Raw genomic sequence first — 25691 nt, 5'->3', positions numbered from 1 at the left:
AATTATTAAAAAAAAAAAAAAGGTAATTACACTTTGCCCCTCGAACTTTCACTCAATTTACAATGTGCCCTCCAAACTAATAATTGCATCAAAGTGGACCCTCTTACTTTCAAAACTTACCAATGTGCCCCTTCCATCTACCACCAACGTTAAATCTAATGGAAACTGCCTCCATGTGCTACACATGTGCATAACATTCACTGTAAAAATGTAATTTTTATCTAATTTATTTATCATTGACCATATAAAATATAAAAAAATATATGCTATCAATTAATGATAATAAATTAGATGAAAATTACATCTTTGTAGTGAATGTTATGCACATGAGCAGCACGTGGAGGCAGTTTTCGTTAGATTTAATGCTATTGGTGGACGGAATGGGCACATTGGTAAGTTTTGAAAGTAAGTGAGTTCACTTTGATGTAATTATTAGTTTCGGGAGCATATTGTGAATTTAGTGAAAATTCAAGGGAGTAAAGTGTAATTAACAAAAAAAAAAAAAAAAACTCATGGAATTAAAGTAACGTATGGTATCATTATAGTTCCTCATATGCATTGTGAATACCTGCTGGTGACTGTAGTACAACTCACATTGAAACTACATTATCTATAGACTCATTTTCAATGGATTCATAATATAACATAACATCGTAAAAATTATAACATGTACACCCATTAGGATTAGGTGTCGTAACATATGACTTTGCTCCAACATTCTTTAAAAGAACCAATTCAAAATCTGTTGATTATTCTTCGTCAACCCAAGGGCTACCACTCCATATTTAATCACTCCAGAGTGGACATAGGGGTTCTACTAGGATACTTCCCCATCCTAGCCTTTGGGGTCGTGATAAAATAAATTTTCATGCAATACTTTAAAAAATGATTTTCATGATATGCTATATGTGACACATTTCAAAAATGATAGTTGTATGCAAAATGAAAAAAATGGAACATAAAAAATGACATTTCATACTCAAATTGACAGTTATAAAATGAATACATCATTTATCAATAAATAATAAATAATTATCAAAGTGTAAGTTAGATGCCAACTTACAAACTGTTGAAGTTGGAAGTGAAGTAGTGATTGTTATAAAAATTGAACCAAGAATCTATGCTATCTTAAAGAAAAATAAAATCTTCTAGCTAAAAGGAAATTATGAAAATATTCATAACTTCCAAATACTGCTACTAATGCAAATGCTCTCCAAACTTAACCAAAATCCATAATCCTCATATGTTGCACGTTCTAAGATCATCTATGCCTTAAAAATCAAAATGATCTTAGCCTATTCATCCTCAATTTTTGGCATGCTCTCTAGTTGATGACTATATTAAATTTGACTATTTCCCTCATGAATGCATGCATGAAAAATTCCTCTAATAAAAGATGATCACTAGAAATCCTCAATGATGAAATAAAAGCTTAGCCTTCAGCAAGTTTATCCCAACACTTAGTCATGCCTAATAAAATTCTTAAATTCTATCTAGACCTCAAGTGATGCATGATATGACCTCTCTATCAATGACATGCTAGAATTAAATCATGCACTCTTCTTATCCCAATCAGAAGGCTTTCTAAATGCTCGAATTTCAAGCCTAAGTAAAATAAGTTAATTTCCTTAGATGAAGCATGATAAAAAGTCAAACCATACATGCTTTGATGATCAACACAAGATATAAATTAAAACCTATTATGACATATTTCTAACCTCAAACTAAACTTTCAGAAATTAATTTAAGGCATACTAGAATCATATCATGAATTATCAAGGCATGCCATAACTAATATCTTCACCAAAAAATAATTTAAACACTAAACCTAACCACCAATATTTCAGCTTCTAGCTAAACATGGTATCTCATGCTATATTCATCCAAGATTACTACTAACACTCAAATACGCAACTTAACATATAAACTAAGATCTAGAGAGAAAAACTTACAATGAATCCGTAGCCTTTGAAGCTTCCCACTCAAAGCACACAACTCAAGAACTCACTTAGAACACTTGGGAACACTCAAAGAACAAGGGAAGAGAACTCTCAAGAGCACTTCAAGGAAGGCTTGAGGAAATGAAGTGAGGAAGAAGTGAAGGTGGAGTGGAGTTTATATAGGCTACAAGGGATGTGAGAGGCATTGGCAAGGTGGCCTCCCGTTGGGGGGTTTGGGCGGTGGTGATGATGCGCCTAGATCCTCCTTGCCATGGGGTGTGGTTGTTTGTTTTCCACCATGATGGCATCTATGTAGGCTAATTCGGCTAGAGAAGAGAAAGAGTTGTCATGTGGAAGTGGAGAAATGGGTGGTGCAATTAATACAAAGGCTCAAGGGCTAATGTTGCCGCCAGTTATGGGGAATTTCACAAGGCAAAACTGTTTTTGTCTTATTCATTTGGACTACATTCTTAGCAATATGTGGCTAGTTAAAGTCACACTTGAGTATTCTCCATAGATGATAGATGGTGGGGATTGGATGGTGAAGTAGTGATCAATTAAAACCAAATAAATGGAGAATTTTATGGGTGGTTGCCGAAAATTCAAGGGCAATTTCGGATTGGACAAAATTTTGGAGTTTTGGCTAGGGTTTTTGAAAATCAAGCTTGGTAGGAAATTCATGAATAAAAAAATGAGGGACAAATGATTGAAATGTCCTTGATAAAAAAATGGTATAAAATATTCGACCTAGGGGCACATTAGTCCGTGCACACAAAAGTATACAAGGGTGCCGATTGGTATGGTTTTAGGATTTGACATGTCATTGCTCTAAATGATATGTTTAAAGGTTTATCTAAGATTCTAATATGATCTAAGAGTAATAGAAATGAATAACCAAACAATAAAAATTTAGAACAACGGGATGAGAAATTATAAGAATAAAAATAAAGCTTAAAACATAATTTCAAGATTACTAATCAAGTGGTGATCGATCAATGCTCTTAAACAAGATTCTAAACTTAATTTAATTCTTTCTAAAGCTCTTAGGGTCGTGGACAATTCTAATGAACTAGTCTTCTAAATTCTAATATTGATCTAAGAGTTAATTTATAAGGTCAAATAGGCGGGATGTTACATTACGTGAGTTGCTTATGTGTTTTCACTTCATTAGTAATGTTAAAACAAAGAAGACCTCCGTCCAGTTTTAAGTCTATTTTAAAAGAAGGGAATCCTTCGCAAATGTGGAGGTTTGGACGAGAACCCTCACCAAATAAGAATGTTTCATTTCATTTAGAATGGATTATTAAATTATAAAATTTAATTTGGGCATTAAAATATAAAATTTTAAGTATAATAAGCTTTTAACAAGTTAACTTTAAAAAGTAAACTTTTTTTTATCTTTTTGTTGATAAGATTTAAAAAGTAAACTTTTAAAACATTTGTTTTTGTAATCTGACTAGAGTTGGAACAAGATGCATGAATCGATTAGATTGACTAATTGGGTACATTTCGATATTTGAAATATCTTAAAATCTTTTAAATAGTAGTAAAATAGTTTTAAGATATTTTATTAAATTTTAAAATGAAAAAAATTGAATAAGAATATTTTTTTAAATAGACATTGTATTGAAATTTGTGAAAGTGAATAGATAAATTTAAAATTTTGTTTGAATATAATTTTGAATATAATTTTTATTATAAAGTTTGTAAGAGTTGTATTAGTTTTTGTATTTAAGTAATGATTAAATTATAATTAGATGAAAAATTTTAAAATTTGAAATTAAAAATAATTTATATTTAAGTGATATTTGAGAGTGAAATTATTAAAAATTTTACAAAATTTAAAGATTTCATATCTAACAGTTAGAATAGAACATGAATATTTAGATATTTTATTAAATAATATATAAGTCCAAAATTACAATTTTAGCATGGATCTTTTATTAAAAAAGTGGACTCCGCTAGAAAAAAATGTGAAAACTTTACTTTTTTATGGTGGAATTTACTTTATGACAAAAAATTTGTATAAAATTTGTGCATTTAAGATTTATACCTAATATTATTTTTCATAGAACATTGGATCTTGCTAGGGCCACAAGAATGGCCTGAGAATTTTTACTGTAATTTTTTATTTTATATATTTTTTAAATCTCTTTAAATATTTAAAAAAATTATAAATTCATTGAGTATTACTTGCTTTAAAAAAAAAAAAAAAAGTGGATGCAGCATTTTCATAAAGCATTCTACGTATGTGATGTATGAATCATTGAATTCTATCCGTACGTGACGTGTTTAGGCAAATCAGAAACTGATTTTAAAACAAGAATGGCATAGGGACAGATAGATAATGGCATAAAAATTGCTGTGGCGCACTAACCAAGGTTCCATCCCCGTTATGCCGGCCACATACTGCCACGAAAAAGAATCACCAATTATGATAATGAGAAGATATCAAAGTTCCCACTTCAATCGATTCGATCCCCCCGCCATAGCAGTGGAGCATTCTGCAAACCGAAAAAAGGTAGCGATAAATGCTTCGGCTCAGTCTCCTTCGGATCACTCTCCCTCGCCCTACCACTCTCTTCAATTGCCCCACCCGTCATACTAAGCTCAGGCCCCAAACCATGGCCGCGTCGTACACGACGCGGTCGTCTTCTCATCCCCGCTCCAACAATCTCTTGTTTCGCCAGCTCTTCGAGAAGGAGTCCTCAACCTACACGTACTTGCTTGCCGACCGGTCTCATCCTGACAAGCCCGCTCTGGTTTGTATTTTTATTTTTGTTCTTATTCTAAATTTTCAAATATTTTTCGTGTTATTTGGTCGCTGAGAAAATGTAGTAAACTAGAGGAAAATGCTAATAGTCTTGGTCTTAGATTTTTCAGCAACCAAAAAAGGGGGGTTTTCTTTTCTCCTTTCCTCTATCTTCATTTTTCTTTTATTCCTGTTTATCATTATAAAATTTAAAGCAAAAGGCAATTCGTGAAACTAAAAACGTAAACGGAAATTTATACTAAAGCAATTCGATCACTCTCAAACCTATATTTAAACGTGATATTGATTTGATTTGTAATTGTAGAAGAAGGATTATTACAAAGTCATCATAAAATTTATTGCTCTACTTTAAATAAGATGTATTATTACGTTTGGTGTACAAGAATAAATCGCTTGAAAGCACAGTTTGTTTTGTTTTCTTAGTCTTTCTAATGTGGGTATACTATGGCGACTGTAGTTTTTCTTTTTTCACTACAAATGATATATATATTAATTAGATATATTAGTTTTGATGATAATCCATCGAAAAGGGTGCTGTGTTTGGAGTGTAGTCATGTTGTAACGCCCCAATGGAAAGTCCAAATCACATGGCCTATACTCCAAAAAGACTAGTCGATGATACAATTGGAGCCTAATTGGAACCTCTTATAAAGAGCAATAATTTCTTATTTTCAAGTAATGTGGGATCCAATACACCACCTACCCATATTCTTATCATATGGGGTATCACAATTGGCATAGCTCGAGTTCTACATTTCTGGTTGGGATATCTTCTGATACCATTTGTAACGCCCTAATGGAAGGCCCAAATACAATTAGAGTTCTATTGGAACCTCTTATAAAGAGCAAGAATTTCTCTTTCCCAAACAATCTAGGATCTCATACACCACCTACTCTTATCCTTATCATGTCAGGTATCTCACATGTAGATGGTGTTGACGCATTTTTTTGGCAACTGGGGTCCAATAGTTGATCGCATCTCACACGGAGGTGACGAAGATGATTGTGCACGTGGTGCACATCCATGCAAAAAATAGATAAGAAGAGGAGACACATGTCTACATGGTTTGGCATTAAGGTGTATGTCCATGGGTCTTGGGGAGGTGAAATCCATTATGAATAATTTGTTATGATCCTAATTAGGTATAAAATTATATAACACTAATGAGATATTTTAATTGTAGCAATATTTTACTTAGCTTAATCTAAGGAATGAGATTTTCTCTCCTAGTTAATTTCCATGCATGGCAAAAGTAGGAGGCCAAGTCAAATAATTTATCAAGGCAAATAATTTCCATGTTTGGTTTTTCGGTTATCTATACAAGGAACCCTATGTTTTGCTATAAGATCATCAAGGAATTTCTACTTAATATTTCATCTCGTATGAAAAATCTAGAGTTCTGGCTCCCTTGAAGTAGCCATTCCCTTACACTTCTCCTCAAACTATTCACAAATGAGCTCCAAAACCTCTAATACCATGTGTGACCAACCGCTCTGAATTCTTGACAAATTGGTCACGAGCCTAGCCTAAACATTTTAAATCTCGAATTCTTGCTTTAAATTTAGCGGATGATTTTTATATAGAGCCAAGTGTTTTAAAATTTTCCAAGTATTTTAAAGGACCAAATGTATTTAAATGTGGTATTTTTAGTGTTATTGGACCAAACATAAATTTTGGATTTAGCCTCTTAATTTTGGAGACCCAAAAATAATAGTCTTACGAGTTCACTTTATGTAAATGTTTTTTAAAGTTCATCATTTTCTTTTAAGATGAAAAATATTATTTTTGTATCAAGAATAAAAGGTTGTATTTTTTTGCATTTAGCCCATTTCCCTTCCTCTCCAACCCTATCTCCTTAATTTGATTTCAGACCACACACTTAGCAATCGATTAACACACTCACAAGCTCTCTCTTCCTATCTCGGTTGCAGACCCTCTCTCTCTCTCTCTCTCCTTCTTCGTCTTCCTCACATTCTCCTCAACCACAATGGTATTGCCCATCGGAAGCCCAACTCAACCATTATGACCAACAGCCACTGCAAGACACATGTAATGTAAGCTCTCTCTCTCTCTCTCTCTCTCCCTATTCTTCTTGTGCCTCCGCACCCTTGCGGGATGCTTGGAAACAAATCTCATTCCATCTCATCTCATAACATCTCATTTCTTTCTCAAACATCATTCAAATATAAACACTTTCAAACTAATCATCACAACTTTTTCAAATTTCCAAACAAAAAATAAAAAATAATTTAATTTTTTAAAATTTTATAACAAAAATAAAATTTGAAAAGTTATATTTTAACAATATTTTAACTTTATAATATTTTTTGTTCGACTTTTTCTCTATTATTTCCCAAAACCCAATAAATACTTCACTCAAATCGTTTTACTACTATTCAGAAACCATCTTACCACTATTCAGAAAATTCTTATCTCATCTCATCTCATTCCCTAAGCATACTATTGGTTTCCCTCGCTCACCCCTCCACCTCACGACCTTGCTGCCAGTCGCCAGCCGCCAGCCACCAGCCACTGTGAAGAACCGGCAGCGGCTCCTCAAGCTTCCAACCCCACCATCTCCTTCATCCATAGACTATCGAAGCTCAAGGCAGCAGCACTGCCCCACGTCCAAGACTGTTGTCGATGACCAGTCGCAACTCATTCCCCAAGCCATCACCAAAAGCCTCCAGCTTTCGCAGAAAGAACTGTGAGCCACCTCACGTTCACCCCACACCGCTTTGCACCACCACCCCCAATCCTTAAAACCAATGCACGTCGATAGAGGCCCCTGCCTCACGCCATCTCTGCACCGACGAAGACCAACGCTATTGCTTACGGCAGTTTAAGGTCATGCCGTCTTGTGCACGCCAACAAAACTAGATCTCTCTCATTACCAGTGAAACCAAATCAATAGAAATTGAGACCACCGTGGTCCTTCCTCCAATGCCCAGCTTGGAATCTGTGGAGCCACCCTGAACCCCCTCCAGTCGTGATTCTCGGTTTCCCATCTCCCTGGGCAAGCCACTAGAACTCATAGTCCACTGTCGTGCTCCCAACTCAAGTTGATGCCGCGCCACAGCCCAGCACCACAACCTAGCCATCCTTGGTCGCATGTAGCCAATAGCCCCAACCTTAGCCATTCTGTTGAAATGAGACACGGAAGCCCAGCTCATCGCACCTCAACCACCACTGAACAATCATGAGCCTCTGCACCTAGCACTGTCCAGCCCCTTCTCACCCCCTTCACTTCATGCTTAGCCAAATTACTTGCAACTCCAAATCGACAACCCCTTCACGTTCAACCTAGCGCCTCCCTTGCTTTCTCTCTAGCAAGCCTCCTCCCCACCACCAAAACCCTCCTCCATGCGCCACTACTTAGCCCTCCTCTAAGCATAGAGAAACAGAGCAGGCTTACACAACTAACTCATGCACTGCACGGTATTTACATCGATCTAACCGTGAACACTGCAACCCCTCAATTTGTGGTATAAACTCCTATCCCTTTATCTCAAGGAATATTATGTTTATGTGATTGAATGGTGTTGTGTTTTGAGTGTTAAGGCAGAGGAATATCATGGTTTGAACTTATGAAATCATGAGTATGCTTTGTCAAGGGGCTTATGCTTTGAGTAAAGTGTTTGTGAAGGTTGGTTTGACAGAACTGTATGTATTAAGTATATTGTGTGTGGATGAAGTTTGTAAATAGAGTGGGTGCTACGAGTGGGTTGTATGCTGATCTTAGGTGATAAATGAGTATGGTATAATATTTTTGGTTGGTTAAAGATGGTAGACAGATTTAATGTATCTTGAATGTATGTTTGTGGGACTGTATGGTTGTGTGGTGGATTTATGTTGAACTTGAATGATGGATGAATTGAGTATGAGTTCTTTGGGTTGGTTGTATGCATTTGACAGATTTGTATATGCATATTGAATGTAATATGAATGAATGGACAGTTTATATGACTATATGGTTGGGATGTTATGGAGCCATGAGTGAAGCTTATAAAGCTTTGTGATTGTGTTTGTGGTATGGACAGATTTTATATATTGATGGTGTGGTGTTGGACTTCATGGATTGAAATTGTGAAGCTATGTTATATGAAATCATATATTGAGTTTAAATGGATGATGGATTGAAGGTATGTGTGTATACTAATTTAGTTGAAGGGTTGGTTAGTTTTTGCTTAATCACAATGATTTATGGATTGGAATTTACATGAGGACCATGAGGTTCAAGAATTGGACAGATTTGAGTATGTTAGGTGTGTTATGCATGAACAATGGTTGTGATGGATTTATGTTGGGCTCAAGTGATAAATGAATAGAGTAGGTGTACATTTGTGTTTAATGATTTTTGAGTGGTGAGTTTACAAGAGAATGATAGATTTAGGAGACGTTTGGATTCGCAAGTTATCTCAACTCATCTTTACTCATTTCAACTCATCTCACTACTATTCATTATTATTCAGCAACTTTAACTCACAAATCTCACTATTATTTACAACTCATCTCATTACTATTCACAATCCATCTCAACTCATCTCAGTTCATCTCAAATCATCTCAAATCATCTTCGAATCCAAACGTCTCCTTAGGTTCTATTTTAATCTTGTAACGAGTTAATGTTGATGGTTATGCAAATAGTACATGAGAATAATGTTTATGAAAGCATATACTTAGCAAGAAAAGAATGGAGTTTATGGAAATGGGTAAAGTTGGGGTCAAATTACAAATAGTGGGAAGTATAGGGGTTATTGTGTAAATAGTAAAAGTTTAAGGATCATTCAGCAAAAAGGCTTTAAGGATATTAGAAAGGTTATTTTTAGTTTTTAATAAAAAAAACTTAAGCTTAGTTATAACTCTAAATTACGAGTTCGCAGAAACGTGAATGCGAAATGCACCAACAATAGTTAGTAAGTTAAACTCTAACTTACTCATCAGTAATGTGACTTATGATATGGTGGTAAATGCAATCACATGAAAGGTTTACTTCATCTATTCTATTCATGAAATGTTATATGTCAAAGCATATGAATATTTGTCATCCTTCATGAAGCATGGTTACATGGCGTAAAGCACAAGTTTATGCATAGAAAACCTTTCTGAAGAATAAGTCTCGACCCCAAGTTGGGATGAGGGATTATCCTAGTGGAACTTCACCATCCACTTTGGAATGCTTAAATATAGAGTGGATTCTCCTGGATTGATGAAGAACAATCAACGACCTCAAATGAGATAGTAACGGTCTGGGAGTGAGGGTATGTGCCTTCTCACTGGTGGGGGCTAGAGAGGGCTCAACGTGAAGGACATTTACGTGAAGCTTTGAGTATTCTTGAGACAAAGTCACATTGACGGGCGTTACTTGTTGTGTGGTGAAGATATCCAGGCGCACACACAGCTTATAGGGAGCTATGGGATATGGTAATCAAGACTAAAAGTGGATGTTATGAAAAGATATTTAGGAATTTGGATGGAAAAGTATTTTTTTTTATGAAAAGCAAGTCTCATGTTCATGCATTATTCACATGTTTATACCTGTCATATCATGTTATCTTTGTGCTTAGTTCTAGGTATAACTTATTGAGATTTTGAAAAATATCACCGTGGTAGTCCCACTATGGTCTCGTTTCTCGGAACCATAGAAGATGTTACAATGTTTGCAGAACAAAATCCCGAGGAGGAATAGACAGGATTGGACGAGGTGGACTAGTGATGGATGCAGCTATGTTGGACTTATATTGGAGAAGGCTTATCTCTTGTTATATTTATGAGTACTGTTTGTAATTTCAAGACAATGTTATTATGTGGATAACTATGGTTGATGGACATATGAGGAGCAGCTGGTGACGTGGCGTAGGGTTCTTTTTCTCTCGACTTTGGAGGCGATTAAGGTTTTCCTTCTGGCTGGTGCAGCCGCCCTGCCTCCTAAGGCAGGCTGGAGGTTGAAGGAACCACTATCTAGGGGAGGACGTTTCTAGTGTAACAGCGCACAGAACGTGCGTATGGCGTGGGTGTTTCATTTGTGGATATGGTGACTGCGAAGCCTCAGCTTCTACCTGAGGTGTCTCTACCCCTACGGGAACCTCGGTTTTAGGAGGGAACTATGTTTTTCATGATTTCGAAAGCGGAGATTCAGCAATCTGCAGAGCCTTTTCGGTTTTTGGTGGTGTTGAAATTCCTTCGTTTACGACCTTCTCTAGATAATATTCGGGCGTTTATCAAGAATCGGTGGGGTTTGAAATCGATGTCGGTAATTGGGCAATTGCGGAACCCACAGAATGTGTTGGTTCGGATGTCCCAAGAGGAAGATTTTATTAGTGTGATGGCGAGAGGGAATTCCGAGATACAGGGAAGCCCGTTTTGGGTTTTTCATTGGACTACGGATTTTGTTGAAGATGAGGATTCCCTATGGGTTCCTACTTGGATTGCTTTATCGGGTTTGCCCCCTAATTATTTTCAAGAACCAATGTTACAGAGTATGGGCAATGTTATAAGGAGATTTCTTAAGAGGGATAACGCTACTGCGTGTGTAACTCGGCCAGAGGCTGCAAGAATTTGTGTTGAAGTCGATGTATCATAGCCTCTACGTAAATCTTTTTGGTTGGGACCCCCGGGTCTTGCGACAAGTCATTTTCAGGAGGTCATTTTTGAATCCAGCCCAGCGTATTGTGTCTTATGCAGGCGACAGGGACATGTTGAAAGTCGATGTTCCAAGCGTGTATTTCATGCGGAGGGGAAGGAAATAATGTCTAACGGGTTAGTGAAGGGGGACGAAAAAAAGAAGGTTGCAAAAAATAGGTGGAAGGTAGTGGGAAATAGGAACGTATCGAACAAGGTGGTGGGACAAACTTCAAAATCTAGATGTGAAGTTATTCTTGAATCCATACTGGAGCGAAGGGAGAGGAATAATGGAGGGGACTCGGGTGTATGGTATGTATCAACGGATGGAAACGTATTTGATGAATTGAATGAGGATTCGTCAAAGACGTTAGTTTTAGAGGAAGGGGAGTTTAAGGCTCCTGTTGGTGCTGTGAGTGGAAATGTAGTAGAGGAGCATGATAGAGTGCAGGGGACGCTGGAAAAGCAACAGAAAAATTGGTTTGAGATTACAGAGGAGGATTCTGAGGAGGAAGTTCAGGAAGTTATACAAATTTTAGAACCCATAAGTAATCTTCGACTAGTGGATGAGGCTTTGGAGTTTGAGTAAGGGGAGCTGGGTGAAAAGGAGTTTCTGGATGGGGAAGATTTGATTGACGTGGAGGTTGGGTACCAGGCTGGGTCTGAGGGCAAATTTGAGAAGGATTTGAAAGAGTTAGCGGCAAAATCTTTCAAATCGGATCCCGACATGCATGTTCCGCTAAAAAAAGTAAAAGGTATTCGAAAGGAAAAGTCGATTGTGGTATTGGAGTGTCGTACTCGCTCCAAAAAATTTATTTAATTTTTGTTGATGCAGATTCTTACATGGAATATTAGGGGAATTCTTTCTTCGAAGAGTAGACTTCGGCGTATTTTGAATAAAAGTCGGCCTTTTGTCGTGGCCACTTTAGAACCTTTCTTACATTCTAATAAGTGCAGTAAATGGGCACGTTGGATGAAGTTACCTTTTTATTTGAATAATGTTGAGGTGGGTGGAAAAATTTGGATTTTTTGGTCTGCCGAGATTGAGTTCAAGTTTATTAGTGGTTGGTATGTTTATGAGAATTGCCAAGTAGTTGCAACCTTTGATTATGCTAGTTGTTTTCGAATTAAAAGATTGGAGTTATGGGGGTTTCTTAAGGCTCAAAACCCGTGTGGACTTCCGTGGTTCATTGGGGGGGACTTTAATATTATTCGAGATGATAGTGAAAAGGTGGGTGGTCTTCTACAGGCCACTCAGGCAAAAAGGGAGTTTAATGATTGTATACATGAGTGCACGTTGGTGGATTTGCCTTGTGAAGGTAATCGATTGTCGTGGTGTAATGGTAGGCGAGGGTATAAAAGAATTTGGGCTCGATTGGATCGAATTTTGGTTAATTTGGCTTTCTCGAATTATTTTGCCAATGTTACGGTTTCGTATCTGCCAAGGAATACTTCGGACCATGCGCCATTGTTGGTGAAGCTAAATAAAGAAAGGGTGTACATTTTACGGCCTTTTAAGTTTCTTCGTATGTGGGGCTCCCATGAGAGTTTCCTTCCGTTAGTACAGAAGGTGTGGGTTGAGAGAATAGAAGGATGTGCCATGGTTCGTATCAGTACGAGACTGAAAAGGCTTAAGCATGTTTTAAGGAAGTGGAATAGGGAGGACTTCGGTCGGGTGGAGGTGGAGTTGAAAATTTTAGAGGATCGTATGTCAGAGTTGGAAGGTCTGCTATCTAATTCTTACTCGGCTCAGGTTGAGAACGAATGGTTGCAGTGTAAGCAGACGCATTTACAGTGGGTTCATAGAGAGGAAGTGATGGCTTGCCAAAAGTCCCGTATTGAGTGGTTGGCGGAAGGGATGCAAACACAGGATTTTTTCATGCTTCCATGCGGCCTAAGAAACAGATTAAACGTATTGTTAAAATGAGGCTTGATGATAGACGGATGTTGGAAACAGGGGATGCGGTGCATGCAGAGGCAATTGTTTTTTTCCAAAATTTATTGTCGGGATCCTCGATTGACAGCAGTGTGGAAGAGTTAGAGCTAATTCAGCCGATAGTTAACATAGAAGATAACGAGGCCCTTTGTGCTGCACCAACGTTGGAGGAAGTTAAGAGGTCTTTGTGGTCTATCTCGGCTGACAATAGCCCTGGTCCGGACGATTTCTCGGCAGGTTTTTTTATGTTGGTTTGTGACATTGTGAAAGAGGAATTGTTGGAGATGGCTAAGGATTTTTTTGCAGGACATCCGCTTTCTACTTTCTTTGGAGCTACAAATTTAGTCCTCATCCCAAAGGTTGATGAGCCTCTGGGATTTGGTCAGTTTCGTCCAATAAGCCTGTGCTCGGTTGTTTATAAAATCATGACAAAGATTATGGTCTTTCGACTTGCACCGATACTGGACAGAATAATCTCTCCTGAGCAAGCAGCAATCATTCCAGGGAGAAGCATTTTTGAAAATATTTCATTGGCTCAAGAATTGGTTCAAGGTATTAACAGGAAGGTAAGGGGGGTAATGTTTTGGTAAAAATTGATATGGCCAAAGCGTATGATAGGGTGAATTGGAATTTTCTTTTAGAGATTATTCGACGCTTGAGTTTTTCTGAAAAGTGGCTCAATATTGTATTTAATGTTGTTTCCTCCCCTTTTTATTCGGTGATGCTGAATGGTTGTGCCAAAGGATTTTTTAAGCCGTCTCGAGGATTACGTCAAGGGGATCCACTATCTCCTTATTTATTTATTTTGACATAGGAGATTCTCTATCGGATGCTTCATAAAGAATTTAGTCGGGGTCGTATTAAGCCTTTTTATCTTGGTAGAAGAACTTTGATTTCTCATCTTTTATATGCGGATGACATTCTGATTTTTGTTAATGGGGATAAGTCCTCTATTCGAAATCTTATGGGAGTTTTGCGAAGGTATGAAGGGATGTCTAGCCAATTGATTAATCCGAGTAAGTCATCAATGTATTTTTCAACCTCTATTGCGGCTGGCCAGAAAAATGAGCTGTTGAGCATATCGGGTTTTAAGGTTGGTAGTTGGTTGTGTATGTATTTGGGTGTTCCGTTAATTGTGGGAAGAATGACTATTCGGACTTTTGATCCGTTGTTGATAAAAATTCAAAAGAAGTTAGCGGGATGGAAGAGTAAGATTCTCTCATTTGGAGGTAACATTGTTCTTATCAAACATGTTTTGAATGGTATGCCTATACACATGCTTTCGGTTTTAAATTTGCCAAAAGGTGTAATCTCGAGGATTAAGAAGATTTTCTCAAATTTTTTATGGGGTTCATCAGAGGAACATAAAAAGAGAAAATGGATTTCTTGGAGTAAAATTTGTATGCCGGTGGATGAGGGGGGGCTGGGTATTCGGGATTTGCGTGATGTTAAAGCTTCTTTGCTTATGAAATTTGCTTGGAAGTTAATTAATGAGAAGTCGATGTCGCAATTTTTCAACACCAAGTATGTTGGAAATTCTCATATCTACTCAGTTATGTATCTTAACAAAGGGTCTCATTTTTGGAAAGGAATAATGGAGCTCATGCCTCAAGTGTTAAATAACTCACGGTGGATCTTCGGGAGGGTCATGTGAATTTCTGGATGGACAATTGGGTAGGGGACAGACCATTAATTACTTATCTTTCCGTTGTTGGTAATTTGAATTTGCAGGTGGCGGAAGTATTCACGTGTATAGGACCGAATTTGCATGTGTTGCGAGAATTAATTCCGGAACATGTAGTGCAGCTGGTTTGCGATGCGGGCATAACTTTACGTCAAGGGTTGGACAGGTGCGTGTGGAAGTTGCCAAAGAAGTGGTCTTTTTTTGTGTGGCGAGCTAAGTGGAAGGCCATTCCAGTAGATAACATTATTCAGCAGTTAGGCATTTCGATTGCATCTAAGTGTGAGTGCTGTATTCAACCTCAATTGGAGTCTTTGAATCATATTTTATGTGGGGGTGTAGGAGCTCAAAAAATCTGAATTTTTTTTGCGGATGCTTGCCGAATGAGAGTTCCTCGAATTCGAAATTGGGAGGGAATGATAAGTTTTTGGTGGCAACATGCTTCTATGTCCACGCAGATGGGCTGGCTTCGGGGGTTGCTTCCGATTGCTATTTCATGGGCGTTATGGAGAGCACGATGTGCGGCAAGAATGGAAGGTATGGTTTTTAATCTGGATGGTATTATTCGGTCTATTAAAATTTTAATTAGAGATCTCTCGAGGAAAATGAAGGAGTTTCGATCCACCAGCCCCCATGAGAGGGTGATCATGGAAACTTTATCCTGCCCAATTATTCCGGTTGCTTCTAAGAAGCTAAAAAGGATTACTTGGCGTCCGCCGATGAGAGGTAGAGTTAAATTGAATGTTGATGGTGGATCTTGTGGTAACCCGGGAGAATCAGGTGGAGGTGGGGTGATTTGAAATTCTCAAGGTGTAGTAGCAGGTTTTGCTCATTCATATGGGCATGCTACTAACACCATCGCAGAATGTAGAGCATTGCTCGATGGGCTTCGGCTTTGTAAGCATTTGGGTTTGAAAGACATTTTGGTAGAATCTGATTCCACGGTAATAGTTGGTTGGTTGGCTTTGGGGGTTTGTAAATATTGGTTTTTTTGAGATTTTTGGGAGGAAATTTTAGCTATTGTTGGGGAGTTAAATGTTCGTTTCTGCCATATATTCAGAGAAGCTAATATGGTAGCTGATTTTTTAGCTAAACAAGGAGCACAAGGTATTAATTTGCAGTTTGAAGATGTTATGTCCATAGAAGGTCCTATCAGGGGTTTTATTCGTATGGATAAACTTGGCATTCCTTTTATTAGACGTAGATGATTTTTTGGTGAGTGAGTTGGAAATTTTTTTGGGATGTTTGTTTCTTAGATGAATTGTTTATGGTATTCTTCCGCCATAAGTGAGATATTTTTAATAAATATGGGAAGGGGTCACTCTTATACATGTGATCTCGGCTCTTTAAAAAAAAAAAATGTGGATAACTATGGTTGAGACTACTTTAAGGAGAAGGTGTTATGTTATGTTTTGTGTAGTGACTTTGGGATATATTATGTGGAAGACAATATGTTATGTTTTCTTTTTATGTATTGAACCGTTGGATGTAGTTTTAGTTATGGTATGTTATCAATTTATGTATGCTTGGGATTGATTTAATTCTGGTACAAGTAGTTAACATTACTTTTTCTGCTGTGATTTACTCATATTGCTAGAAGCATGCTATGTGCACACATATTGACTATGTATGATGGGGGTATGTAACCAGTGTTGCTTGTCCCAACGTCTCGATCTCCGTTAAATCCCAAGCGGGGGGGTTGAGGGCGTTACACCACGGGGTCGATACCAATAATGTTTTATACAAGTTCTCATGTCCTCTATAAGCTCTCTGATATTAGTGTTATGGATGTAGAAGAGGGAAGAAGGAGAGGGTGAGGATGAATTGCCCAAGTCTGAAAATGAAGTCTCCCCTTGCTGTGGTAGCCCTCCTTTTCTGTTTTAGTTGTCCAGTTGCCCCTTATCCTTTTCCCTCTCTTTGTCAGCTGTCACACTTTTCCTCTTGAACCTGTGTCCTTGTCCAATCACAGCTTTATGGCAGGCCTTTATTTTTTTTCCAGACAGATGGTGAGTTGTGTTTTTACCAATTGCAGTGAGACTTTGAACAATATGCTGCCAAGTCATTTTCTTAATCTTAAGCAATGATGAATTTCGTGAATAAGCAGCCAAAATGAAAAGAATTTGCATATAAAGGCATTAATGTTTTAAAATTGTGATGCATGGTCAAATAAACAGGTAATCATCTTTTATTTGTAATCAAATTTAATTGATAGTCTATAGAGAACTGGTATTGTCAAAAGTGGTTAAGCAGTCGTGTTCAGGCCAATATCACCACTGCGGCTTCCAGATGCAGTGCCACAATTCTTTATTGGATTGGATAAAAAATCGACCTTTGCGGAAGTTCCCTCGAGTCGACTGACAAAGATGGGTCCAGACACATTATTTGGCTCCATTGTCCTTTTCTTGTTTTTATTTCTTTGCACTGTAATTATTATAGTGGGGCGTTTTTTCGGTGCAGCCCACCTGCCCTTGGACTCCTTCCATATCTGCCTTTTAATCTAATGTAATGATTACTAGAAAAAAGGTTTTGCAGAAATAACTATAGCTATCCATTCTTATAGACAAAATATTTGAATTAGCACCAGAGAAATTTTGGGAAAAAATATCTAAGAAACTGGATAGAGTCGTTGATTGACACCCTTTAGGGTGCATTAGGGACTAAGCAGGCATAAAGTAACTAGTTTGGACTTTTCTACTTTACTCAATATAATCGTTTGCTTGTGCTAATGGGAAACATTTATGAGCTGAGCATGTAATTTTCTTCTTCTGATGATTCTGCTGACTGGCATCCTGATTTATGCAATGCCTTCGTTGGCATCTAATTGAATGTTTATGTTGACTAGTTTCATTGCTGTTTCTCTTTGTTTTTTATCAAGTTTATTTATCTTTTTTGTTCAAATTTTTGCAGTTGATTGACCCAGTTGATAAGATGGTGGAGAGAGACCTCTCCCTTGTAAAAGAGCTTGGACTGAAACTGATTTATGCTATGAACACCCATGTCCATGCTGACCATGTAACTGGTAGTGGTCTTATTAAGGTGTGGAATTACTTCCATATTGCTAAACTTGCCTTATATAAAACTTGATTCCCTTTCTATAAAACTTGCCCTCTGGTGAGAGTTTTTATCCTTTGATCTGTTGATCTTCATGCATGGTTTTTACTTGTAGAACAAGATTCCTGGAGTTAAATCTATCATTTCAAAAGCGAGCAACTCGCAGGCTGATCTTCTGATCGAAGCTGGTGATAAAATCTGTTTTGGTGATCTATTTTTGGAGGTAGGATACAATTGCGCGTGATTTATAGATTTTTCATGTACATGATTATGGAAATTCTTTGTGAGTTATTTACTGGGGAATAGCTTCCTAGATGCATATATGTTAATTGACTATTGTTTTTCCCCTTTCTTGTGAAACTAATGAAATCTGCAGAATAATTAGAGGTTGACTGGAAATTTATAATCCATGATTTTGATACACTTACTGAGCCCAGGATTAGCTTTAAAATACTGAAGCATTAATTTCTATGCAAACATATGGCCGCTGGTATGTAGTGTGTAGCTGATTATAGTAGATACATAGGCCATGTTTAATTAACATTTTTTTTTTTATCAAAAAGAAAAAATCTATTTTCAAGTCTGTTTTTTGACACACCCAATAGAACGTTGAAGTGGGTCCCACAATGGTAAAAAGATACTGATGTTTCAACTTTTTTATAACTATAATGAGTTCCACAACGAGTGGTGTGTTGACACATCATGCCTACAAGTGACAGCTCTTTCAACAATTTCTCATACTGTTTCAAATGTTTTTTCAACTTCAATCCAAACATCTTTCAATCTCAAAAAAAATTTTATTTCAACTTTTCATCTAATCATTTACCTAGGTTTTAGTGAAAAATTAAAAAAACATAAAAATCGAAACTTTTACAAAATCCAAAACCAAATCTACCATAAAATATTTTATTAACAACTTTTCATCTCTATCTATCCAACTTTTACAAGCCCAATACAAAACATATCTAAAAAAAAAAACCAAAATTTATTAAAAATTTCCTATCTACTTTCAAAAAAACCCAATAAACAGTAATTTCAATATAATTCTCATTCTTAAAATTTCTCATAATCAAGCATACCTATAACTTTCCAATTGGTATTTTTTTTTTTATTTCTAGGTATTGCTGATTGTTTTATATGGTAACTCAATTCTGTTTGCAGCAATCTAGATACTGAATAAAATATCGACCAAGAAAAAGGTGGCGACTAAATTAGCATTATATAGTGTATAATGGCGATGTGATTTTTTCTTTTAAGTTGTAGCAATAAGTATATGACATATGAATTATTTTTGAATCATTTTGCAGGTTCGTGCTACTCCTGGCCATACATTAGGATGTGTTACTTATGTTACAGGAGATGGTCCTGATCAACCTCAACCGAGAATGGCTTTCACTGGGGATGCCTTACTGATACGTGGATGTGGGAGAACTGATTTTCAGGTTTAGTGTCTTAAATATCTGAAATCTTAGTGTATTACTTTTTTTATTTTTAATAAAGCTATTTTAGCATGATTAAAAGAATAAAGAAAGAAATTCATTTTAGAAAAGTCAAAGCTTGCTTTTGAAGAAACTGCGCACTCATTCTCATATGTCATTTTGAGGGAAATATCAAGTAGCATTTATCTCATTAATTTATGTACAGGGTGGTAGTTCGCTTCAACTCTATAAGTCAGTGCATTCACAGGTAAGGATATGAGATGAAGAAATAGCATGCTATGTTTTGTATGGGAAGGAATGCGTGTCTATTTTGACCTTCAGAACACTATTTGCAGACTTATTATCTTTTTCTTGTGGACCCAGATTTTCACATTGCCCAAGGATACACTGCTCTTTCCCGCCCATGATTACAAAGGGTTTACCGTATGAACCATCTGCAGCCTCTTATTTCTAGACTGTAATTTATTGAAAACAGCTGATTATGCCATGCCTTCTCCTGACATCCAGGTTAGCACTGTGGAGGAGGAGATGCTTTATAATCCTAGGCTTACAAAAGAGGAGGTGATTCTTTTGTTTTTCCTAGATTTGATTTTATGATTAGGACAATGTAACCACTCCAATATGATGCTTACCAAATAGTTTTCTTTCTTTTTCCATTATTCTTTTGATTAATGTGAAGCCCTTGGTCATCACTTTTTATTAATAGATCTTACCATTTTGTTTAACCAGTGCGCTTCCTCATATATCAATAATTAATTTTTATTAACTTGACATTTGACTTGTTTGAAAACCAAGTAGACTTCGGTGTTATCCTATGGTGTAACTGCCATTTGATCCCAACCAAAGTCTGCATTAAATCCCTTACAAATTATTGGATTTGCATTCTTCTTAAATTTGATACAAAGTAATGAGAAAGAAGATTATTCTGAATTTGAAGATGATTGGCTGACTTAGCAAAGTAGTTCCTGTTCTGTAATATCTGATAATTTTTTTTTCTCAAATACTCCTATCCTTTTACTTTGCTTTCTCTTTGTCAATATTCTCCCCCATGTCTTTAATTGTTTCAACCTGTGAACTCTTTGCAGGAAGCATTTAAGAATATTATGGAAAGTAAGTCTTACATGATCAATTGTGATAAGAACAATTTTGCTATTGAAGACCGATCTTATATTTTACACTTAGCCATTTAAAGGTTTATTTAATTTTAACAATTTTTTTTTACAGATCTTAAACTCCCATACCCGAAAATGATAGACATCGCTGTCCCTGCAAATATGGTGTGTGGGTTGCAAGATGTCTCTGCAAAGCCTGTTGAAGCAACATCAAACTAAATACAGACAGGTATGCTATGGGAGTGGAATCAGGGTTGACTTCTGTTGTTTAAACCAATTACATATTGAATAGCTACAGAGATTTATCACCTAATAACAATAAGCAGCAGAGTAGTCAGTGAGCAGGAAAAGAGGAAACATGTATAGAACGAAGAATAATAATGGAAAACTCTTAAGCAACTGTCCCTTTAAAGAAAGGTTCAAACTTTTAACTTTATATCGAATTTTCAGTTTAGGATATAACTAATACTACTAGCCCTCGAGTGTTATCCAATTAGTTTTTACGAATCCTGTGTCAGAGTAACTTGAAGATGCTTCCGCTATGCAATGATGCGTATTGGATTGTCATTATAATATTATTGAATAGATGGAAGAAATAAAGTGAAAAGGAATGTAAATGGAATGAAAAGGAAAGTGATTGACTGATAACTTATGATTGATAATGAATAAATGATGACAAATAACGGGGTGGATGGCAAACACTGGAATGGCTCACTAATAATATCCATCTCCTTTTAACGGGAATTGTGATTTATTGCAAATTAATAGGTTTTTAAGTAAGGTTGATGTTTAGTTCTTTGACTTTATTCTTTCTGCTATGCATCAGAATTCATGAAGCTGACCTTTATGTTAGTAGAAATTTCTATTCAATCGAAAAGCTGGATTGTAAACTCTATTGAACCCTGAGTCATAAGTGCTTTAATGATCCCAATATTTATTCTAAGACAGCCTGTTGCAAGCCAACTCCTGCATCACAAGGGTTGGATAAACTCTTTTTTTTTTTTTTCTCTCTTCTTAAATTTTGGACCGCACGCCAAATTTTGTTAAGGCTAGAAGGAGTATTGTTTTTTTGCGCTCATCGTCCCGTAAATCTATATAAAACCTATTTGATTTTTATTTAGGCCTATTCCTTAAAGCTCAAGAACTTCCGAAACCCTCAAACCAGGCCCGTCTAGAACTCTTCAGCCTGCATTAGACCTCTCCCACTTGGTTTAAACTTCTACAATCCTATTTGATTAGAGTAAACACCTAGGGCCCTTTATTTTCTTAAAGTTCTCTTATTCATGGCAAGTCCCCTCATCTCCATAGTTACAAACAATATAAAACCTAATCTAGATGCCAAGTTGCTCGCTCAACTTAGCTATCAGGCCCAAAATATAATCCAAAAGCTGAGAATTAACTCCATGAGCTGTTTGAGGTGGTGGTCGATTATGTGTGCAGCATCTGATGTCTGCATGAGTGTAAATGCTTGTAGACACAAAGGACTACGACGCACCAAAATCAAACATTGCAAAAGCTGTGTACTCTGACAACTTGACATTATCTAATGTTGATTATAAGTCAAAATACTACGTACTAATCAATCAACATTACTAAACTTTAATCACACAGAGGATCTAGAAAAATTAATAGTAATGATTCGAACCTCCTTAGCCTCTTGAGTACTTGTAGTGGCATCTCCTGGCGTAACAAAATATCCCCAAGTTTGCATAGGGGGTCTCTGCTTCGACTTATTGCTAGGGTTGTATGTAGCTCCACCTCCTTGTGCATTTTTGGGAAAATTCCTAATCATATGACCAGCATGTCCTCATAATGAACCTGCATTTGCCACTATGATTTCTCCCACATTTTTTATAGTGAGAGGATGGAACTAATGCTACACCTTTTCCTTTGTCCATTCCTGATTTCATCGTTCTCTTATCATTACTTCCCCTAGCACCATATGGAGAAGCCCTCTTTCTATCCAGATTTATTTGAGCAATTAGCCTCTTCTGCTCTACTTCTACTATGGAAGTCACATTAACTAATTCTTGAAAATTCTCAATATTTAAACAAGCCAAATGGCTACGAATTCGAGGTTGCAAACCTCCTTAAAACTTCTAAGCTTGAATTTTCTCAATGGCTATCAAATGAGGAGCGAATCTTTCAAGCTCCATAAATTTTGTAGCGTACTGCTCAACATAGGCATTCCCTTGCACCAATAATGGAAACTCTTGCACTTTTTGTTGTTTAACCGTTTTTGGAAAGAACCGATTATCAAATTTTTTCTTGATCTTTCCCAGGTCAAAGCTATTATGTTACCTAACTCCCTTATTAGCAGTTGTCGTTTTGTATCCCACCAGATACCTGCTTTATCTTGCAGTAAATACCCAACATACTGCACTGTCTGTTCTTCGATACAATCACTAATCTTGAATGTCCTATCGAGATTTAGTAACCACTTATTAGACCTCATTGGTCCTTCAGTATCGAAAAAACTAGGGTATCGATATACCAAAAAGCTTTCATAAGAGCAGCCTCTCATTCCTGCCCTCTGCTGGTCTTGTATGTCTATTCGATCTTGTGTTGTTGTGCTTGCCTATTAGATAACTCCTTTTGTTGTCTTAGACATATTGCATCAACTATAGCATGTCCTCCGCTTGTTGGGAGATTTTGCTCCCTCTGATTGTTATGCCCTTCAGGATTTCTTTCACATCTGTCACGTGTTGTGTTTTTTAGCCTTCCCAAGATACACATAGGCTTTCGTGTGTTAAATTGAAATCCAACTTGTTGCTCATATAGTTCAAGCCTATACATACTAAAGATTTAAACCTATGTTCTGTTACAACTTTCCTATATGTCATTTGGCATGAAGCATAATTACATGTTACGAAATATGAACATGTGTCATGAAATATGTTTTGCCATGAAGCATAGGCATAACATGAAAATATTTTATCACAACCCAATGTTAGGATGGAGGATTATTTTAGTGAAACTTCTTTGTCAACTCTAGGGTAACTAATAATGGAGTAAAGTCTCCTAAATTGATGAAAAACAGTCAACGGGTTTTGAATGTGATCAAAAGATTTATGGGCTTCGAACATTGGTGGGTGCACATTATAAAGACTCTTATAATGGTTAATTCGAACTACCTGAGTATCTCCAATGACGTAGTCACATTAGGACAAAACCTGTGACATGGTGCGACGAGTACATTCACACGGTCTAATGGGGAACCATGAGGTGCCATACGAATGATAAACATTTCTCTAGAGATACCATATGAATTGACGGAGTACTAAGCACAATGAATAAGCAAGATAAGTTCTCTGTAAGAAAATCTGCATAAATGTTTTATGAAAGATGTTGAGAAAATTGAATGGGAGAAAAATACAGTTTTTGCAAAGCATGATCATGCATTCATTTCATGTTTATTATCTGTTATGTTTATATTATGTTTGTGCATATTAGTTGTTAACTTGCTGAGATTTCAAAAAATCTCACCGAGGTAGTCTCAACTACCATCTCCCATGAAATGATAAAAGTCTTAGCAGGATCGGATAAAGTGGAGTAGGATGGTGTCGAACAAAGTCTCTTGGATGAAATTGATTGAGAACGAGCCCAATCTAGACAAGAAAATGGAGTTGATTGTGATGTTTGTAGAGATGGTTTTGGCTACCATTGAGAAAATAAAGCAAATTATTTGATGATTTTGTTATGTTAGTTACAGACTATGTTATGCTACATTTTTGTAATAAGGAGTTGATACTCCTTGACTATGTTATGTTACAATTCATAGCTTACTTGTCAGTCCTTTAGCAAGTATGGTATATTTTTAAGTTAATATGAAGTTGGGATATTAGTCGTTATGGTACTATAATTATGTTGAATCACTTATATTCCGTTGTAATGCATGTCCAATACTTTAATCTTAGTCAAATCCCAAGCGGGGGTTGGGGCATCATAGGGGGTAATCCCGACAATTGCTCGAACACTTGTGAAAATTCATCTACTATTGGTATCCCTAGTACTTCCTTAGGTCCCCTAGGCTTAAGCACTAAGTGGACTAGGTAAGCCTCATCTCCATTTGCAAAGTACTTTTTCGTTTGTTATTTCTTGCATTGCGTGTAAATTACTGCCCTGAAGTACCTTGCCTTCCTCTCTAGGCAATTGAAATAGTACTATCTACCGTCGACAATTTATACTCGCGTAATGTCAAAACAACCAATCCATACCTAGGATAATATCAAGCCCGAGTAAATTAAACACTATTAAGTCCACCTTTATAACGACTTTGTCTATTTCTCGCAGGCAACCATAGCTATCCTGGTGCAAGATATTACCTCACTGGTGGGTAGTTCTACGGAGACTCTGTTGTATCAGTTTAGTCCAAAGGCCGTTTATCCTAGCAAATGTATTTGACATGAATGATTGGGATGCATCTGTGGACCCTTACAACTACATCTCTTAAAGTACTATTCAGCTAAACTAAGGTTGGGATTTCATACCTGTGATGACGCCTGCCTCTTGAATCTCTGGAGCGTCCTCGTCAACCTCTCCTAGTGCTTAAGCGTACACCATCCTAGTGTTTAAGCATACACCATTGTTTGCATAGTCTGCTTGCGGCCTCCCCGTCCTCCAATGGGGCGAATCCTTTGTCCTTGAATCGCCTAAGGGCAATCCTTGGCATAATATCCTGCATGTCTGCACCTATAGCACAAGAGTGAAGCTTGACATCACTATCCCTCATTAGACCTGTGGCAGTGATTGCACACTAGTCCTCTACCTCCTATACAGATCCTAGGTCTAGTTTGTGGGAATACCCTATCCTTGTAACAAACTTCTAGGGCAACTCGGAACTACTTTGTTCTCCCATAGACTTTCTCATGTTTTGACCTGACACAACAACCACTAAACTGTAAAATTTCACGCTCAACGATTGAGGCCACGTTAACTAATCATTGAGAATCCTATCTCTGATGACAGACTACCTGCGTTCGTATATGTGACTATAGTCCATCTTAAAACCGTTTAATGTGCATTTTCTCCGTAGAGATGAGATGAAGGGCAAACCTTCCCAACTCAATGAACTTAGTAGCATACTACTCAATCGTCATGCTGCCCTGGACCATATTAGTAAAATCCTTTGATTTAT

At 36.9% G+C, this 25691-nt stretch overlaps 1 protein-coding gene across 5 annotated transcripts; it reads left to right on the top strand.

Moving 5' to 3' along the window:
* The first annotated feature begins 4328 nt into the window (after positions 1-4328).
* On the top strand, positions 4329-25041 carry LOC109019225 (persulfide dioxygenase ETHE1 homolog, mitochondrial). Of its 5 annotated transcripts, none has more exons than XM_019001497.2 (10): positions 4329-4702; positions 17860-17988; positions 18119-18226; positions 19311-19445; positions 19648-19689; positions 19806-19865; positions 19950-20003; positions 20528-20552; positions 20667-20783; positions 24848-25041. In XM_019001497.2, exons 1-9 carry the CDS (start codon positions 4472-4474, stop codon positions 20771-20773), a joined length of 891 nt encoding a protein of 296 aa, XP_018857042.1. In that variant the 5' UTR covers positions 4329-4471; the 3' UTR covers positions 20774-20783; positions 24848-25041. The 5 variants fall into 5 exon arrangements, with proteins under 5 accessions (XP_018857042.1, XP_018857027.1, XP_018857023.1 ...); XM_019001482.2 differs by lacking the exon at positions 24848-25041 and adding an exon at positions 24091-24435; XM_019001478.2 differs by lacking the exon at positions 24848-25041 and adding an exon at positions 24082-24435.
* Positions 25042-25691: the final 650 nt, after the last annotated feature.

The sequence above is a fragment of the Juglans regia genome, chromosome 1 (genome assembly GCF_001411555.2).
Source record: "Juglans regia cultivar Chandler chromosome 1, Walnut 2.0, whole genome shotgun sequence".
Taxonomy (NCBI): domain Eukaryota; kingdom Viridiplantae; phylum Streptophyta; class Magnoliopsida; order Fagales; family Juglandaceae; genus Juglans; species Juglans regia.
Note: the sequence above shows the minus strand (reverse complement) of the source record. Positions and strands in the feature narration are given on the sequence as shown.

What these genes read in the sequence shown, in the direction of transcription:
- LOC109019225 (XM_019001497.2), top strand. Translation starts at nt 4,472, where the DNA reads ATGCTTCGGCTCAGTCTCCTTCGGATCACTCTCCCTCGCCCTACCACT. An exon ending in GTGGGAGAACTGATTTTCAG is followed by an intron (nt 19,446 to 19,647) that starts GTTTAGTGTCTT and finishes ATTTATGTACAG; the next exon opens with GGTGGTAGTTCGCTTCAACT. An exon ending in CTAGGCTTACAAAAGAGGAG is followed by an intron (nt 20,004 to 20,527) that starts GTGATTCTTTTG and finishes AACTCTTTGCAG; the next exon opens with GAAGCATTTAAGAATATTAT.